The following is a 21,060-nucleotide window of genomic DNA, read 5'->3' on the forward strand; positions in this document are numbered from 1 at the left end:
AATAGGTGAGAAAAAAAAATTTTCTGGATTTTAAACGAATTTGATTAAGTTGAATTTTTTTTTAAGTAATTTACATGAAGAAAAATTATATTTTACATGTTTATTGGATACAAAAGAAGAAAAAAAATTTTTAATAGTTTTTATCATAAAACAAACGTCATTAATATTTTTCAACTGACAATTGATTTTCGAAAAAGTTTATCAAAAAAAATTCAAAATGACGCTTAATTATATTTACAGAAGTGATTTTGGAATGTTTAAAAACGATTTAAAATATAAAATTTTTTTTATAAAATTTTGGGGGTACCCTGTTTTGCCTACCCTACCCCCTTTTGCCCCCCCTTCCCCTAATTTTTTCTTGATTTACTTCAAGTATCCTTAGGTTTTAATTTGGTAATCCATTTGATTGTAAAATTTTTTAACTTTTTTAAATATTTTGTTTACTGGCTACAAATTAAACAAAGTACAGAATAATAATATATTTATACAAAGAGTACGTGGATCATTGCATCACAGATTTTTTATTTCTCCAAGTTATTCTTTGGTATTATGATAAATATACTATTTACATAAGGAAGGATGCAGGTTCGAGCCCAGCAATCATCGGGATTTTTCAATCAATCAAAATCGTATATAAATCCTCTTAGTAATGCTTCTAATGCAATAAATTGCATTTCGGATCTAATTAAAATTATTTTATTTTTTTTTTCGCAATTTAATATTTTTAACTTCCCGCTAAAAAAATCGACGATATTCGAAAAATTGGGAAGTTATTTTTTTCACCCCGATTTGCGAAAATCGAAATTTCATCAGATGTCGACGTTTTGAGGTCCTAGGAAGCTATTCTGACTATTTTCAGAATGATGTCCGAGTATCTGTATGTATGTGTGTATGTGTGTATGTATGTGTGTGACCGGTCTATAACTTTTTAACTAATGAACCGATTTGGATGGTTAAAGCAGCAATCGAAAGAGCTTGTTGGCCATCAAATTTTCTAAAAATTTCAGATCATTTGATCAAGTAGACTCGAAAATATTGGCGAATTACGAAAAAAAAAAATTTTTTTTTTTTAGTTTTCTATTGATTTCTCAGAAACGACTTGAACGATCGACTCCAAAATTTAATCAGCTCTAGAACCCAATAAAACACGTCGATTGCCGCCTCAACCATCAAAATCGGTCAATTTGTTCGTGAGATATCATGGGAGAAAGAAATGCTAAAAAACGGTTTTTTTCGAAAACAATGGGATACAAAAGTATTTTCGAGCTCGAAGAGCTCAAGGAGCTCGAAAACAGCGGGAAGTTTTGGGGCTGGCCCGCAGGGTCAACCGATAGACAGATTTTTTTTAATAGGAATCGTACGTTTGGGAATACGTAGGTTTTACCCAATTGGGAACCTGTAGGGATTGCTCAATCGGGGTCCAAGTTCGTTTCTGCGTTACATCCCAATGTAGGGTCCCCATTGGGCAACCCAATTGGTTCCGAAGAGAGTGCACCAAAAAATGTCTAGTCGGGGGCTGGCTTACAAGCTTGGCCCAGAGTTCTACATAGTTGAACCAAGCCTAGACCCGTCGTACTTTCCTGTAGGATTCGAACAGCGTCGGCTGAGCTCTTTCAAAGTGAATTAGCGAAATCCACTAGCAAATAATACCGGACCAGAAAAAAAAAAAGTGGTCTGTACTTTTGACCGGACCTACCTATATTTATTTGTTTTGACGCGCGGAATCCGATACTGAAGTCAGTTATATTGAGTAAATTGCAAAAAACCATAAAAATCGCCAAAAATTAGCAGTTTTGGTAAAAAAAAAATTTATGAAACTATAGACAAAGTATGATTTCTATGTATTTTGGTCTGCTGAATCAAAATCTGAAGTTAATTCAACCATAAGCCATTTTAAATCTAAGTAAATTGCAAAAAACCCCTGAAAACTGCAAAAAATAGCAAACAATTGAAGAATTGTTGGACAATTACGATACTATGGGTTGCTTAATGAATCATCAATTGCATTTCATACATTCTCATCTTCAACACTTTCCTGGAAATCTTGGCGAATACAGTGAAAAGCGAGGCAAAAGATTCCACCAAGACATAAGTGAAATGGAGAGTCGATATCAGGGAAAGTGGAATGTCAATATGATGGGAAATCATTGCTGGACACTGGAGAGAGATGTACCCAATGAAAACAGAAAACGAAAAAGAAACCTTTAGCGTAGGTCATTCGAAGACAACAGGGTTCGACACAAGCGAAGAACAGCTTGAAATCAGAAAGGTCGTTCCTTATCTTCGTATGGTTTTTAAAAAGATTTTTTGATAGAAATAAATTTAATTAAGTTCAATCAATTTTTTTCATTACTATATGTGCAATTTTCCGCATCAACTTAATTTTTTTGAGGGCTAACGGGCCAAATAAACTTTAAATTTATATTTATTTACAAATTGTTAAAATTTAAAATTAATAAAGAACTACAAGACTGGAAACCCATCAAAATTTGAAAAATAAATTTAAATTTATATTTCGCGAATCAAATAACGTAATATATATTTTGTTTTGATTTAAAAAATGACTTTCATTACAACAACATCAATTTTTTGAAATTTTTTGCTATTCACTTATATTTTTGAAGATATATAAGCCAAATAGGCTCAAGATTTAGATTCAACGGATCGAACTACATAAAAATCATGATTCATCTATTAATATAGCTCTATAGAATTTATTTTATCACAATAACTGTGATTTTTTGTTACTTTTCGCAATTTTCAGGAGTTTTTTTGCAATTTACTTAGATTTTAAATGGCTTATGCTTGAATTAACTTCAGATTTGGATTTAGCGGACCAAAATACATAAAAATCATACGCAGCCTATAGTTCCATAAATTTTTTTTCTTACCAAAACTGCTAATTGTTGGCGATTTTTATGTTTTTTTACAATTTACTTAAAATTTTGAGGGTGTACGGGCAAAACTGACTTCAGATTCGGATTCAGCGCGTCAAAATACATAAAGATAGGTAGGTCCGGTCAAAAGTACAGACCACTTTTTTGTTTTTGTGGGCCGGTATAATTAATATTTATTAATTTAGAGAGATAGTCGTATCAGTTTTCGGAATAAGTGCTACGAATGTCACTCTAAATTAGTTAGTATTTACTAATGGTCACTAATTCAGTTTTAAAGAGTAGACGAGCATCGGTCCAAGTCTTCGATGGTAATAATGGCCCGACCATTGGACATCAAAAAAACAAACCTGGATCAAGCTTTGGGAAACGGATAATCTAAGGCTCACGCAATGCTCGACCCAAAACTTCATTGTTTAAATTAATAAATATAATTAAAAAAAATTTGGATATACCAAATTAAATTGATAAGGTATTGTTGAGGCTTGAACTAAAATTCTTCTGATTACTAGGTCGGAGTACTATCTACTGTGCTGTGAGATATTTAGATATTGATAATTTTTTAAAACTCTAGTTGTTAATCATGTAAGTACCAGTGAATTTAGAAATATTATAAAATAAAGATTTAAATAGGATATAGGCTTATTTAATCAATTTTTTATCACTTAAAGTAGATGATAAATTCAAAGTAATTTCGTATGTAACACTACTAATATCCTGAAATTTTGACCTGACACTAATTAAAACCCTACCCGGTTTTCCTGCTTCGTCGTACCCAACCCGGCGTGTAACGGAGATGAGAATTTTTAGGATCCGATCCGACACTCCTGCTCCTGACACTGTTCGACGTACTTGCAATGAAACTGTTTCGATGTCTGACATAAAATTTTCGAAATTTTTTCGATAAAAACATTATCTCTACACCGAGAAAAAAAATACATTTCCGATCAAATGAATTAATTTATTGTGAATTTCCAATAAAGTCTTTTTTCTGGCCGAAAGAATATACGTATATATTGAAGCATATCAGAATTATAAGTTGATTAAATTTTTGCACATTTGAGCAATTTAATGAAAATCATTCCATTAAGTGATTATTGTTTCAACTTTCCGCTATAAAAATTGAAAATTTCCAAAAAAAAGGAAGCTATTGGTTTCGGTCCGATTTTCGAAAATCGATTTTTTATTAAATCGACGTGTTGAGGTCCTATGACTATTTCCTAAATGAACCATCGAGCCAAACCCAGGTCAAGACGTGATCGTATCTTCAATCACCAAAACTGAGCTTAACAAAAAGCAGACCATTAGGCCAAGCCTCGGCTGAGGTTTGGACAAGCGGCCAGTTGCCGAGCCTCCCTGAGTCAAAATTAAAAAAGTAGTTTGAACCTCAAAAGCCTCAGTTATTTTGATGTTAGACTTGCCACTAAATGTAATATGTTATTTAAGTCCTCGATGTCCTAAAAGTAGCGTATGAAGGAGTAAACCACCTTTTTAAAATAGTATTTTAACCCTCCATGGCCTACCATATATTTTAAAATGCTATTCAAGTCCTCAATGCCCTAAACGAAGCGCATGAAGGACTAAATCACCTTTTTAAAAAGATGTTTTAATTCTCCAAGGCCTACCATGCTTTTAATCTTTAACTCCGAATGAGCTCGATTCTTTAGCATAATATTATAGTTATAATAATAGCTGCGTTTTAAGAAGATAAAGATATTTCCAACTAATCGTGAGCGTCCGAGTAGCAGTGCGGCAGTGGTTATGCTTCATATTCGTTAGGTCTTGGTTTCGAATCCCGGCGGCAGCAGATTATTTTTCAGCAGTTTTTTTCAAATTCTTTAGCAGTTTCCGTTTTCCAATACATCATTTGTATTTATTGTTCATATAAGATAATTGATTAATCATATACTAATAAGTCAAAGGCTCTAATTATTCAATTCAAATTTCGAAAAACTTATAGTACTATTCTATTCGAACGTTTACTCGTATAACTTTTGCTATTATTATCAATATTTTAGATTTCTTTATTCTCATCTTACAACAAAACATTTATTACTAAGAAATTATTTGTGGAATTTTTAAATTTCGAATTTACTTTGATCATGGCGGCCATTTCTAATTAGTGGCCCCTTTTTCACTTTTGGTTCTTTACGAATTGTACGTGATCCGATGACAGTCATTCTTGATCCATAAATTTAGGCTCTGGAGGCTTACTTTACCTTTTTAAAAAGATGATTTGAACCTAAACTTGGTAAAAGTGGACAAAGTTACTACGTTTAGGTTCAAATCACCTTTTTGATGTATGGATCTTCATATTCTAAAAAGATGATTTGAACCTCCTTATCCTCGTGTAGGATTTGGAAGCTTAAATCACCTTTTTAATTTTGACTCGGGGATCGGCAAGTGATGAAAGGGTCAAGGCTCGGCTTATAGTCAGCGTTAACGATTCTTACTAAATATAAACGCTTTAAAAAAAAAAAGTTTTATTATTTTTATTGATAATTCAAAAATTTCTGCCTCAGAAATAATACTGAATTCGTTCTGTCCCGGATACATACAAATAATATAGTGTCTCATTTTCCACAGGTCTTCCTTATATATAAATTACAATCTATAGTAGTTTTATAAAGTCGTCAAATATATACTACGTCAATTGATTTTACTAGTGATTATAAATTTAAATCGTTTTCGGAATGTTTTAGTCAAAATTAAATTATTGATCATATTTTTTTATCCTATTCTCCGAAAAATTTCATAAAATAGAAAATCATTACTGGATAAGACAATTTGCAAAGTTATACAGTCAGCAATAGGTCATCGGACTTTTATAACTCAATAAAATTATAACGATTGATTTCTAGTGAAACTAGTAAAGTTATCTAAAGCGTAACTTTGCGAATCACCTAAAAATTTGATGACTTTAAATAAGTAGACTAATAATTTTAGTGTATAAAATAATTAAAAATAGAAAGAAATATAGAATCCGGTTGACCCTGCGGGCCAGCCCCGGAACTTTCCACTGTTTTTGAGCTCGTGAGCTCGAAAACATTCTTAACAATATATGTTCGAGATTTTGAGTTTGACAATATCTTCGGGTCTTTTTATATTTTCGAGCGCTGAAAACTCGATTTTTGGAAATCGGGGTTAAACCAATAATTTCTCGAATTTTTCGGAAATCGTCGATTTTCTTGACGGGAAATTAAAAATATTATACACAGAAAAAAAATCAACTTGAATCGAGAAGAATTTACTTTAATCAAGAATATCATTATAACGAAAAGTATCTTTCCGTTTAAATATATATTTAACCTCTCGCTAAGAGAATCGAAAAAATTTCAAAAATAGGGAAGTTATTAGTTTCGGTCCGATTTTCGAAAAACGAATTTTTAAATGATCTTGATATTTTGAGGTTCAAAAAGCAATTCTGACTATTTTCAGAATGTCCGAGTATATGTATGTATGTATGTATGTATGTATGTATGTATGTATGTATGTATGTATGTATGTATGTATGTATGTATGCATGTATGTATGCATGAATGCATGTATGTATGAATTAACTCAACGAGCCATCTTGTGACAAAATTTATCATCATATTTTTAAATGATCTTGATATTTTGAGGTTCAAAAAGCAATTCTGACTATTTTCAGAATGTCCGAGTATATGTATGTATGTATGTATGTATGTATGTATGTATGTATGTATGTATGTATGTATGTATGTATGTATGTATGCATGTATGTATGCATGAATGCATGTATGTATGAATTAACTCAACGAGCCATCTTGTGACAAAATTTATCATCATATTAATTAATAGACTTAACGACTTCTCTCTCATTTTCAACAAATAATCAAAACAATCTTACCAAATAAGTAAATGCGGGATATAACCTGCCATTATAGGCACTAAATGTAATACATTTCAAGTATCTGTTACAAAAACTAATGTATTTCTCTAGTACAATCGAGTCTAAGACACGCTTGTGTGTTGGTACCCTCGCTTTCGGCTCGGGCACCAATCTTCACACCTCGCGTCTTAAACACGATCGCACTCGATAGATCAACTACTATTATAGTTATTTCAAATTATTTTTATTATTTTCAACATATAGGATACTCAGCAAAATAACTAGAGTTTTAAGTTAAGATCATATAGTGAATTGAACATTATAATTGAATAAGATGATTTTCTATAGTCTGGCACTTTCCGTTGTTCTAACTGTTCATTGGGTTTTCTGTTGGATCGTTTAGTGACTAATAAACAGTATATATATATATAATATATATGGGTTCCTATAATCAACATTTCAAAAAAACCGGTTACCATGCATTATGGGAACCATTCCCATAATATATTGTAATTATTACCATAAATTTCTCTCCGTGTAATTACATCATTTTTAAAAATGAAATTCCTCGAATTTAATTGATTATTCATCAAGAATCCAGTTAAATTATCTTGCTCTATCACCATTATTAAAAGTAACATTTATTGTGAAAATTTATGAGTTTTTTCTTAATCAAATTAATTTTGATCAGTAAAATTATAAAATTACGGTTGCTGATTGCAAATAATAACGAACTAAAAAATATTATTATTATTAGTTGTAAATAATCTTAATCGGAATTTTAAAATATTCAATAATTAAAACTTATTTCAATTCAAAAATAAATAATTATTAATTTAAAAAAACATAATAATAAGTTAAGTAAATAATTAATAAAACACCTGGGTTAGCCAGTTCTGGCCCAAGGATAGGTAACCATAGGTATAGCCGAACTTGGATAATCCTACCTTGGCCTAAGTCTGAGTTGCCATTGAATAACCAAGACAGGGGAACCCCTGCCCAGAATTTTCACCGAGTTTTTTCACGTCATTTGCCTCACTTAAATAGTTTAAACGTTAATTATCACAAACTCTATTAGGATAATAATAATAAAATTTTTTTTAAATTAAATTTATTTGTTTTGTCGATGCATGGGCCAAGTCTGGCAAGCAAGCATGGGCCAGGTCTGGCAAACAAGCATGGCTCAGATCTGGCCACCACGCATGGGCCAGCCTTGGTAATGATGCCCGGGCCAATGGTAACAACCAAGCCTGGCACCCTGTTATCATCCCAGACTTTTGCTAAAGCTGGGCCAAAGCGGGTTTACAAGCATGGGCCAGAGATCGACAGCATTGCGCCAAGCGTGGCCCAAATCTGGTCCCGTCATATTTTCCTGTATGGGTATGTTGAGCTATAATGAATGTAACTAACCTTTTTTTCAGTTTTCTTTCAATTACAATTATTTTTTTAATTCGTTACTTTTATTTTATACTTTACTAAATACTCTAATTTAGCATAATCAATTACGATGCAGCTAGCAAAAATTTCTAGAATAAAATTGAAGTATATTACGTTGTCAAAACCACAATGCGCATTGTAAATTTTGTTCGATGTATTTGGTAATTTTCCATGTAATCGGTCAATTTCAACGTAATTTCATACTGTCCTCATGCTATTACACTGTAAAAAATCACCAGGGTAAGTCCAAGCGGTGTAGGTGTTAAAATTATCGGTGTTAAATTTACCCCCGAAAGCGGTGTAAAAATGACGCCGCTGCCGGTGTAAATATTCTGTACCGGTGTTAAAAAAAATTCTCCGGTGTTAAAATAACACCGCTGCCGGTGTAAATATTCTAAACCGGTGTTAAAATAACGCCGCCGCCGGTGTAGATATTCTTTACTGATGTTAAAATATTTTACTTTGTGAATATTTTTACTTACTCGATCACTGTACTTGTTAATAAATAATATTCTTTATTAATTTTCATAGAGAACTGTCATTTTTTTGTGTTTTATAATCTTTAAAGTTAATACTCCAAGCGGACGCAGTTTACCCAGCTTTTACACCGGTTACCCCGCTTTTACACCTGTTACCCTGCTTTTACACCGATATTACTCCGTTTTTACGCCGGTTACCCCGTTTTTACACCGATTTTACTCCGCTTTTACACCGGTTACCCTGATTTAACACCGGTATTTTTAACACCGGTGAATTACTCCTCCTACACCGGTGTAATTTTATTTTAACACCGGGCGGAGTTAAAATGAGTTCATTTTTAACACCGCTCTTTTTACAGTGTATAACTATGATAATTTTTTTATAAATTTTTTATATAAAAAATACAGTAACATTCTCTGAGTGTAAAAAAAGGGGAGAATAAAAAAATTTTACATAGAGAACGAAATTTTTGTACTCGGAGCGCGTGTACAAAAATTACAATAAAAGTACAGCTAGTATAAAAATAGAGTTTCACTTATTTTTTAATTAATTCAATGATTGATATGTAATTCTGTCATGCAGTAGCATATAAAATATAAAAGACGAGAGACCACCATGTACGCGAGAATTTAACGTCAATGAAGACATATAATCTGAAAAACTTTTTTAGCATGAATGAACGTTTACGACCGTGGGTTTTACTTCACCTTTTATTTTCCACCAGTTTTTGTGATGGTTTTATTTCGATTTTATTGGCTGTCAGAAGGTTCGGGCTCTGCGAGAAACGTTTTATCTACAAGATACAAGACTAAATTCATCGTTATTATTCTCTTTGATCTACCGTCGCATTTGTACATCTCATACTTGTGTATATATTTTTACATATACAAATATTAAAAAGAATTAGTTTTTTCTATACCCACAATATTTTTATCACAAATTTATCAATAAAACATTGTCCTCATTCACTAAACTCATCAGTTATTATCATTTTTTTTTATCTAAAAGTCCGTTAATTAAATACACCTAAGCTTTCAATAAGCGTATTATAAGTTAGTATTGAGATTTTAAACTTTAAATAAAAAAATAAAAGTGCTATTGTAAAATTGAAACAAATGTAAATTGATTATTAGTTATTAGTAATAGTTTATATTGATTAATATTGATGATGTTATAATTATTGTTGTTAATGTAATATAATAAACTTACCGGTGATGCCATGAATGGAAGTTCCAGCAGAAATATTGTTGAGCATCCCTCCCCAGGAGCAATACTCCTGCACTCCCCGCGGCAATCTTCGTTCAATCGTAACCACTTTATTAACAACAAGATCCGTAAGAAACGAAATCGAGTACCGATTAAATCGAGACCCGATATAATAGACAATACAATGACCGAGCGGCCCGAACCTTCGGAAGGCAAACGACAAACTGCTTGGCTGCCATATCCCAACTCCCCACTTCTCATTCTATCATCCTTGTCTCTTACACCCGCACTCTGTCTGACTTGCAACCGGACTATCTACTCGCGCGCGGATATTCTCTCTCACTTATTCTCATATTAAATCAACCGGGTGTTTCTTTCTATTCAACGAAGGTACTTGTTCGTGGGCGTGATATTAAATCGTAGCTATCCTTCGACTTCGACGCTTTATCAGGAACGTACATAAACCAAATGTACCCTTTACAAATAACAATTATTTATTTATGAAAAAAAATATATATAAATAATAAAATAATTAAAATTTTTAATCAACAATAATTAATTTACTAAACAAATAATTAAATTTATAAACAAAATAAATTTATTTCGAAATATTAATTTTTTTAGTATCAAAAATAAAATTTACTTTATTTTTGTCATTTAATTAGTTGATTAAAAAATTTTTAATTATTATTGAAATAATATATGATTCAAATATATTTTAAAGTAGTTAGGTATACGTTTGATGAAATGTATACCTCTGATTTAATAAAATGAACAAATATAAACAAAAAATTAAAATAAGTGTAAGTGTATTGCGTGGGCGCGAGAAGAAACCAACATAAGCCACGTTTGTTATCTACACCAGCTTTATCAGTCTATACATGTGTACACTGTAGGCGTAACCGTCGCAAACCACCCTCCAATGAGAAGGCAGCCCGCCCTCCAGATGCCCCACTGGGTTCGCAAAGCAGAGATTTATTGAAATTTTATTTTTATGGACGGCGAGCGTACCGCGCGTGAATTCACCGACGGTACACACAGCGTGTACTGTACCAAAGTGTCAGATAAAGAGAGACAACTCAACTGTATATACATATAGAGATACAGCCCATTCCATCAGGGGATGGTAGTAGGGGATGAATAGCCCAGCCAAAGAAGAGATTGCTCCTCTACCATGCCTTTGTTTTCTCTCATTTTTTTATTACTATTATTATTCTTTTTTTGTTACTTCTTGGTACACTATATCTTTGTTTCTATCTTTCTTCTTTTATTTATTGTATATATACTCTTTCTTAGCTTTCGCTCCTTTTGTTTTATTGCAAACTACTTAGCTTTTCACTATATATTGTAAATTTATAAACAATTTTTTTTTTTTTTTTGCGTTCTAACAGTATAAGTATATTTATATTATCTTATTGCATTCAGTGTTTTCGGTACACAGTTTGAAGAGTAATAAAAGAAAATATTTATAGACACATGTGAATCGTTTATTTGAGAAACCCCATAAGTCAAGAAAACAAAATTTTTCAGGAAACACAAAAAACATCTTTTTGGAAAAACTTGACATTAAAATAATAAATAAATAATTAAATACAATAATATCAGCGTCTCTGAAAAAGATTCTAACAAGAAAAATTTAATTTTTTAACTGAAACTACTTAAAAAAATTATTTAAAGTACTTATTGAAAGTACTAATTCAACCAGTGGTATACTTACAGCTAATTCCCAGTGAATATTCACTTACTCGAAGTGAATTTCACTGATTCATTTTTCGAGAGCATATATTTATTTTTTGAGTATAAATACAACACACGATAGACGAGTTAGTAGTCTTTTTAAAAAGGGAGTGGATAAGAAAACAAAAATATATTAAGCGACTGTGTCTGTATGTGATCGATTTTAAACAAACGACTGGGACGAGCAATACCGAATTGACAATGTGTCTAACACAGTTTGTATATATGTTATCGCCTCTAGTCAAAAGCTACCCTTTTGAACCAAATGAAAATTTTTTAAATTTTGATCTATTTATTAATTAAAAATTATTTTACAATTAAATTATTTATTTATTTATTTTTTTTTTTCTATAAAAAATCAAATTATTTTGATAAATTATTATGTGTAATTGCATTATATTATTTGTGATAATTTACGCTGTAAAGGGTATCAAAGGATTGATCGAAATGTACAGGTCATGATAATACTTGAATAGTAACGAATACTCTATTTACTAAAGAGAATATGGATGCATTTATAAACACATATAGACATGGAAAATATTAAATGTATAGCTATATATATATGTTGCTGTTGGAATACATTGCAAAGGCATACCGTTTTCAATGGTAGACGAGTGTGTACAACTGAAACTTCGTGGAATCACAACGAGCAACACAGGTAGGAATTTCTGATATTACATACCTGAATCTGGAATGCTCTCTCTCGTTCGAAACAACCCCCACAGTATACGAGCTGTTCTCTCCACCACATGTATATAAATATATACATGGATACTATATATATTTACCCTCGACTATGTATTATTTCACTAGTAGTTGCTTCGTATGCCAATTTATTCCTCGTCTCTTCTGGATTGCTTCCAAGTTATTTTTCATTTCGTTGAATTTTTTTTTTATTAATTTATTAATTTTTTTATAAATAATATGATACATTTTCATTTAAGTATTTTCAATGCTGAAGGAACTTTTTTTAAAAAAATATCGGAATTTGCAAAAAATAAGTCACAACATAATTGACATTGTTTGTCAAGTTCTTGTCATGGAAAATAGACTTAATGTTGAGATAGGTCGTTTCACAAGGATTTAGTGCCTTCGTTAAGCTTCGAGCTTCATTCAATTTTCTTCAATTTACGGCAATTTGTGCTTACAGCAACCACATACTCTGACGCGTTTTCTATATAAACTCTTCAGTATAAAGCACTTGTGTTGAAACAATTTATTAACTTTTTACTTTTAATTGTAAGTATACTTTATACTTCATTTCATAATAATAATAACTTAATACACAAGAGTAATCTTTAAAATTTCTATTTATTTGATGTCTAACTTTCTTATACTTTTTTAATGAAACTAAATTATTATAAAAATTGGAAGTTTTATTTTTAATAAACAAAAGCTCAAGTGTTAATATAGCTAATTAAATAGTAAAACAAAATATAATAGTAACTATTATTGTATTATTATTACTATTATTATTAGACATATTTAATTAATCTGCACTAAGAGAAAAAATTTTAGCAAGCATATTAAAAAATTTTTGGTAAATACAGTGGATATGATTGAGTATACACTGTAAAATATTTGAGAATGAACGCGTTGTAAGCCCGGAAAAAACTTGGAGCGAATGATTTTTATTATTTATTAACCCAACTAGAAATTTTTATGCGAGACCTATTGGGTCCTTATTAGGCAGTTCCAGCTATGCCCTAATAGGGTAATCCCCAAGAGATCCCACTATAGGGCATCTCTATTAAAAAAATCGGTCTGTCAGTTGACCCTGCGGGCCAGCCCCAAAACTTCCCGCTGTTTTCGAGCTCGTTGAGCTCGAAAACATTATTGTGAATAAATTTTCGAGCTCTTCGAGCTCGCAAATACTTTTGTATGCCATTGTTTTGTAAGAAACCATTTTTTAGCATTTCCTTCTCCCACGATATCTCGCGAACGAATGAACCGATTTTGATGGTTGAGGTGGCAATCGACGCGTTTTATCAAGTTCTGAAGCTGATCAAATTTTGAAATTGATTTATTTAGCCGTTTTTAAGAAATTTCAAAAAAACCAAGAAAAAAAATTTTTTTTGAATTCTTTCGTCAACGGTTTCTCTTGAACGAATGAACCGATTTTGATGGTTGAGGTGGCATTCGACGCGGCTTATAGAGTTTTAGAGCTGATTAGATTTTGGAATCAATCCATCGAGCAAATTAAAAGTTATCCAAATAAAACATTTTCGAAAAAATTTTATTTTTGAAATATCTCTGAACGCACCCTACCGATTAAGTTCAAATTTTTACGGCTCCAAGACATTAACAAGCCGCGTCGAATGACACCTCAACGATCAAAATCGGTTCACCCGTTCAAGAGTTATGAATATTTACATACATACATACGTACGTACGTACACACATACATACACTCGGACATCATCGTGAAATTAGTCAGGATAGCTTCCTAGGACCTCGAAACGTCGACATCTGATGGAAATTCGATTTTCGTAAATCGGACCGAAACCAATAACTTCCCGAATTTTTGAAAATTTACAATTTTCTTAGCGGGAAGTTAAAAATCTGTCTATCGGTTGACCCTGCGGGCCAGCCCTAAAACTTCCCGCTGTTTTTGAGCTCGAGGAGCTCACAAACATTGTTGTGGTAACATTTTCGAGCTCGAAGAGCTCGAAAATACTTTTGTATGCTATTGTTTTCGCAAAAAACCGTTTTTTAGTATTTTTTCCTCCCGTGATATCTCGCAAACGAATTAACAGATTTTGATGGTTGAGGCGGCAATCAACGCGTTTTAATCAATTCTGAAGCTGATCAGATTTATGAGTTGTTTAGTTAAGTTGTTTTGAAGATATTCGCAAAAAACCGTTTTTTAGCATTTCTTTATCCCACGATAACTCTCGAACGAATTATCCGATTTGGATGGTTGAGGTGGCAATCGACGTGATTTATTAAGTTCCAGAGCTGATTAGATTTTTGAATTGATCGATTCGATAGTTTCCGAAATATTCACGAAAAACGAAAAAAAAAGATTTTTTTTCATTCTTTCGTTGACGATATCTCTTGAACGGATTATCCGATTGAGTCGGTTAAGGTGGCAATCAGCGCGTTTTATTGAGTTCTAGAGCTGATAGAATTTTGAGAATGATTGGTTTAGTCGTTTCGACGATATTTGCAAAAAACCGTTTTCTACTGTTTCTTTCGTCGACGATATCTTTTGATCGGATTATCTGATTGAGACGTTCTTGGTGGCAATCGAAAGCTTTTATCGAGTTCTAGAGCTGATTAGATTTTGAAATTGATCGATCCAATAGTTTTCACAATATCCAAAAAAAACGAATAAAAATTTGTTTTTTTTTTCGTATTTCTGAAATATCTCAGAGTTTATTTGAGTAAATGGACTAAAATTTTTTTGAAAATCTAAGTTCAGAAGATATCTTTCGAATGCTGCAAGAACCATCTAAATCGGTTCATTCATCTAAAAGATATGAGAGGTTTACATCCACACACACACACACACACACACACACACACACACACACACACACACACACACACACACACACACACACACACACACACACACACACACACACACACACACACACACACACACACATACACACACACACACACACACATACACAAACACACACACACACACACACACACACACACACACACACACACACACACACACACACACAAACACACACACACACACACACACACACACACACACACACACATACATACATACATACATACATACATACAGACATCGCTCTGAAAATGTCAGAATAGCATCCTAGCACCTTTAAATGTCGACATATGATGAAAACCCGGTTTTTGAAAATCGGGGTGAAACCAATAACTTCCCGAATTTTTTGAAAATCGTCGATTTTCTCAGCGGGAAGTTAAAAAAATATTAAATTGCGAAAAAAAAATAAGACAATTTTAATTTGATCCGAAATGTGATCTAATGTATTAGGAGCATTACTTAGAGGAAGTATACATGATTTTAATTGATCAAAAAATCCCGATGGCTGTTGGGCTCGAACCTGTGTCCTTCCGATTCAAAGTCTTTGATGCTATCCCATGCAGGAGCTGCCAGAGTTGAACGACGGGGCCCTACTTGTCCCAGCACTGGGGAACCTAGCTTTGGCACACCTATATTGGCCCATGCTTGGCTCAAGATTGGGTTCTCAGTTCTGGCCATCCCAATTATTACCCGAGCTTGGGCTAAGACTAGGTTCCCCTGTATTGGCCATTCAATGCCCATACAAAAAATGAGGATCGGCCCATTAATGGACCAAGCGAGGCAGCCGATTTAAAAGTATCGGCCAAGTATCCGAATATGTCGTCGGCCCAAGACTTGGCGAGTATCGGATTGTAACGCCATCCCGATATCGGATCCTGTGATCGGCCGAGCATAGGCTCCAAGCAGTGGCCGAGCATAGGATCCAAGCATCGGCTGAGCGTAATATTAATGTCGGCCAAGCATTGCATACAAACCTCTGTCGAACGTATTATTATTATGATTAATTATTTTTAATTTAGTAATAAAAAAAAATTTTATTTAGAAACATTTATATTTATTTGATAAATACATTAATTTATAATATTAAATTGTTTTATCTTAAGTATTTTAAAAGAATATTGCACCGCAATAATAAGTATAAATAATGCAAAAGTAATTAAGTTTTTAAAAACGAAAATAAGTAATTTTAATATAATAATTAATTATTGGTTGTTATTGTTGTCCTTGTTATTATTATTATTATTATTATTATTATTATTATTATTATTATTATTATTATTATTATTATTATTATTATTATTATTATTATTATTATTATTATTATTATTATTATTATTATTATTATTATTATTATTATTATTATTATTATTATTATTATTATTATTATTATTATTATTATTATTATTATTATTATTATTATTATTATTATTATTATTATTATTATTATTATTATTATTATTATCATTATTATTTTTATTAGGTAGATTTTATAAAAATCTAGGTATTGTATTTGTCCTCATGGTCGATTTTTCAAGGAATTTTGTCACAACCTATCATAATTAGTTGAGTAGAGTTCGAAAATACCATTCGTTGAAAAATTTATATATGTATGTATATATATATATATATATATATATATATATATATATATATATATATATATATATATATATATATATATATATGTAATAGAACCAAGTTTTGAGAACACGATTGCGCCTAGAATCCTTATCGGATCCTAATGAAAATTTTTACACTTATTCTATGGGCGATTACCACGGTTAAGTTCGAAGATGGGCTAAATCGTTCGATTAGTTTAGAAGATATGGCTGTTTCAAATTCCCACGATTTTTCAAAAAAAAAAAATTTTATCCACTTTCAAGTTCATATAACTTTAAAACTAAAACTCATAGATAATCTCCGTAAAAAGTATTTGAAAGCTTGTCTAATAAGCTTTAATTTATGACCTTAAACTTGATGTTTTGACCATTTCTTCAAATAATTTGATAGCCTTGAAAATTTTAATGGAATCAAAAAATGTTGAAAATATGGTTTTCATTCAACATCATTTATGCATTTCCCATTATAATCAAATTTCGTCAGTTGTATTTTATTGTGCACAAAATAACCTGTAAATTTCACAGCTATTTTATATTTTAAAAGTATTTCTTTTATTACTTATGATGTATCAAATGTACCTCTACGACGTATGATTATAGCTGGTCTTGTCATTACGATAGCACCTACAGTTCTTATCGGATCTTAATGAAATTTTCCACACTTATTCTATAGGCGATTATCTTGATCAAGTTCAAAGATGGGCTGAATCGTTCAAATAGTTGTGAAGTTATGGCTGTTTGAAATTTCCACGAGTTTTCGAAAAAATCAGTTTTTATTCACTGTTGAAGTTCATATAACATTAAAACTAAAACTGATAGACAATTCCAGTAAAAAGTATTTAAAAGCTTTTCTAATAAGCTTTAATTAAAGACCTTCAACTTAATGTTTTGACCATTTCTTCCAATAATTTGATAGCCTTAAAAATTTTAATGGAATCAAAAAATGTTGAAAATATGGTTTTCATTTCACATAACTTATGCATTTCCCATTATAATACAATTTTGTCAGTTGTATTATAGTCTGAACAAAATAACCTGTAAATTTCACTGCTATTTTATATTTTAAAAGTATTTTTTTTATTATTAATGCTGTTTCAATCGTACCTGTACGTCCTATAATTATAACTGATCTTGCCGTCGTAATAGTAATTACAATTATGATCTCATACTAATTAAAATTTCTATACTTTGTTTACGTGAAGGTTAGTTTAGTACATTACCTATATAATGTTTTGTCAAATCAACTATCTGAAGTTCTCTATCGAAAATAGTCGTTGTCTTTTTTTACTCTCACTCTTAGAAAACGAGCCTAATTTCATATCATGACTATACACTAACATGTATCACAAGATATGTATGTATGAAACTTTTTATACAGATTAATTGGAAAATCTACCTTCCATTTCGGCTGCCGAATGGCCTTTTATTATTATTATTATTAATATTGTTGTCATTGTTGATAGCTCGTTGACGGCGACCTCCATCTCTGTCCCCTGCATTGGCAAGAAATCTGCCGAGCTTTACTCTTAATGATTTAGACTGATCAGAGTCCCCAAACTTTTCTTCAACAACCTCTGAAATTAAAAATATTTTTGGTTGAAACATAAATTTATTCAAATCTAAATTTTAAACATATACATCATACCTTTTGAATAATTGTAAGTGTGAGTAGCACTAACATTTTGTTTGCCAATGCCATATGTACTTTTCTCCTAGTGCCAGAATAATTTAATGTCTTACACTTTTTCACAAAATCTGACAGATATTGTTTAACATTGGCGGGTTTAGAATCACCACCATCAATTGCCGCAACAATTGGATGCGTTGTGTAATTGGGATTGAAAACTTTAACAGAGATGGGCCACAATTGTACTTGTGAATTTTTATAAACTTGTATTCCGTCAATATGTATCAGGACTTCAATAGTGTCCTCAAGAAATATTTTTGGTAAAATCATCTTTTGCAGACCTTCAGCTACGCCGAGATATTTATAATCACTGTCTGTTTCTCTTAAGGATAGTATAGACTCTACGACTTGTTGAAGTTTAGTTTTTAATCATGTTTGTGCCGTTTTAGGGAGGGTTGGATGAACTTCTTCCTCCAATAAAACAAGTAATTCTGAAATGGTATTTGATTGAAGGCTAGCTCTATTATTCAAAGCCCATTGACGAAGTCTTTTTTGCAGTCTGTCTGAATTTTCACCGTTTTTCAGAGTCACATTTTCATTTTCACAAGAGTCATCATCGGTTTTTTCCATTTCACCAGTCACTATAACCTCACTTTCCAACGCATTTTCAGATGCGACATCGTTCTCAACAAAAATATCACTTGATGAACTATTTCCATCAGTAACATCATTATGAACTATACAATAATTATTTTCACTGTTCAGAGAAGTATCAACTGTTTTTTTATTATTTACACTATTATCACTGTCACCATGACTCACGTTATTTACAATTCTCATATAAGATAAAATTCTACTTTTTAATTGATTTTTCAAAAAATTTTCAAAAAATGCCGATGCTTGGCCGAGCGTTAGTAGCCGTACTTTGGACGATCATCGGAGAATAGTAGACCATCGGCAATTTGGTATGGGTGGCAAGCCCAACTTGGGCCAAGACTGGGTGTCCCTGCCTTTTCCGTTACAATGATTACCCGAGCTTGGGTCAAGGTCGGATAACCCAAGTTTGGCTATACCTATGGTTTAATAAGTAGATCATATAAATGTATCAGTTCAACATTAGTAGGTTCGTCCAGTAGCTACCGTTCAGACCCAGCAATCAGAAGGACGGCAGTTCACGCCCAGAGCCCAGCGGAATTTTCACCGGGTTTTTTTCACATCATTTACCTTCTTTAGATAGTTTGAACCTTAATGATCATGAACTCTACGAAGTTAATAATAATAAAATTTTTTTTTAATTAAATTTATTTGTTCCGTCGACGTATGAGCCAGGCTGGGCAACGAAGCATGGGCCAGATCTGGTAACGAAGCATGGGTCAGGTCTAGCAACCAGGACTGGCCCACTGTTATCATTCCAGACTTCTAACAAGGCTGGGCCAAGGCTGGCTGACAAGCTTGGCCCAAGGTTCTACATACTTGGGCCAAGCCTGGGCCCGTCGTACTTTCCTCTCCGGGATTTACTGCGCTGACCCACGTATTTTATCGCGTGAGTGTAAATAGTATATTTATTATTGTTGGTGTATTACAACGATACACATACATTATACACTCACACTATATACAGACACCCACACAGTTACATGTATATATACAGTTTCCGAAAAAGTGTGTACCTAGAAAAGGGAAACTTTACAGCCCTTGGGTACTCTCTGTACCTCTTTTGTGAATAGATTCAGTGTCCATCTAAGCCTCGTATCGGTCAGTTCAGGTCATACTTACAGTGTACCGTATACATATAGACATTCATAAGGACATTAAGTTTTGTCATTATTCAAGTTCATTTTGCTCTTAAAGTGTATTCATTTATTATTAGTTTCTGTATCAATAAGGTATCAGTATTGTATTTATTATCAACCTTATTTAAACAATTCCAGTATACTGTACATTCTCTATATAAGCCTATTCCATAGCATCCTTCTCCAATCCCAACAATTATGATACCAAAGAATAACTGATGAAGAAATAAAAAATCCGTGATGCAATGATCGACGTATTCTTTGTTTAATTTTATTAGAGGGAGGGGGGGGGGCAAGCAGGATAATTAAGGAAATACTAAATTTTTGGAGACACAAATACGTTGATACTTTTCAGGTGGATTTTTTTAAAAATCTAGGTATTGTATTTGTCCTCATGGTCGATTTTTCAAAGAATTTTGTCAAAACCTATCATAATTGGTTGAGTAGAGTTCGGAAATATCATTCGTTGAAAAATTTATACATGTATGTATGTATGTATTATAACTCAAAAATCACCTCTGATTTGTGGTTATAACTTCGTTCTCTGTTTTTAATCTTCCAGTCTTAATAATAGTTGGACGCCAGGTAATTTTTATCACTGGAATCACCAAACCAGTAAAATCGAAGTTAGATCATTTTTGATCTGTGGCATTATCTGAAACCCATGCATATCTTATAACTTGATGAGTTTTGATCAGTGGACTCATCACTAAAACCACCTAAAATTATACTTAATACGTAAACAAAAATGTTCAAAACTCATAAGCAAAAATAAAACAGGGACTGGAAAACCAAAAACAGAGTTACGGTATGCCATGGTGTCGCTCAGTGTGTAGGTTTATGAGAGAGGGAGTGTTCCGGGTCAAATCATCCCAA

At 32.1% G+C, this 21,060-nt stretch overlaps 1 protein-coding gene across 3 annotated transcripts in view; it reads right to left on the reverse strand.

The window, feature by feature from the left end:
• The window catches only part of LOC130678770 (homeobox protein orthopedia-like), a 104,710-nt gene that overhangs the window by 53,307 nt on the left and 30,343 nt on the right, over positions 1-21,060 (reverse strand). The window contains exon 1 of one of the 3 annotated variants that reach the window (XM_057486227.1): positions 9,874-10,318. The exons of 1 other annotated variant lie outside the window; for it this stretch is intronic. In XM_057486227.1, the coding sequence (XP_057342210.1) occupies positions 9,874-10,131 (258 nt within the window). In that variant the 5' untranslated portion in view covers positions 10,132-10,318. Of the gene's footprint in view, positions 1-9,873; positions 10,319-21,060 lie in introns of those variants that run through there. One more of the 3 variants, XM_057486226.1, reaches the window with a different exon arrangement.

The sequence above is a fragment of the Microplitis mediator genome, chromosome 2 (assembly GCF_029852145.1).
Source record: "Microplitis mediator isolate UGA2020A chromosome 2, iyMicMedi2.1, whole genome shotgun sequence".
Lineage (NCBI taxonomy): Eukaryota > Metazoa > Arthropoda > Insecta > Hymenoptera > Braconidae > Microplitis > Microplitis mediator.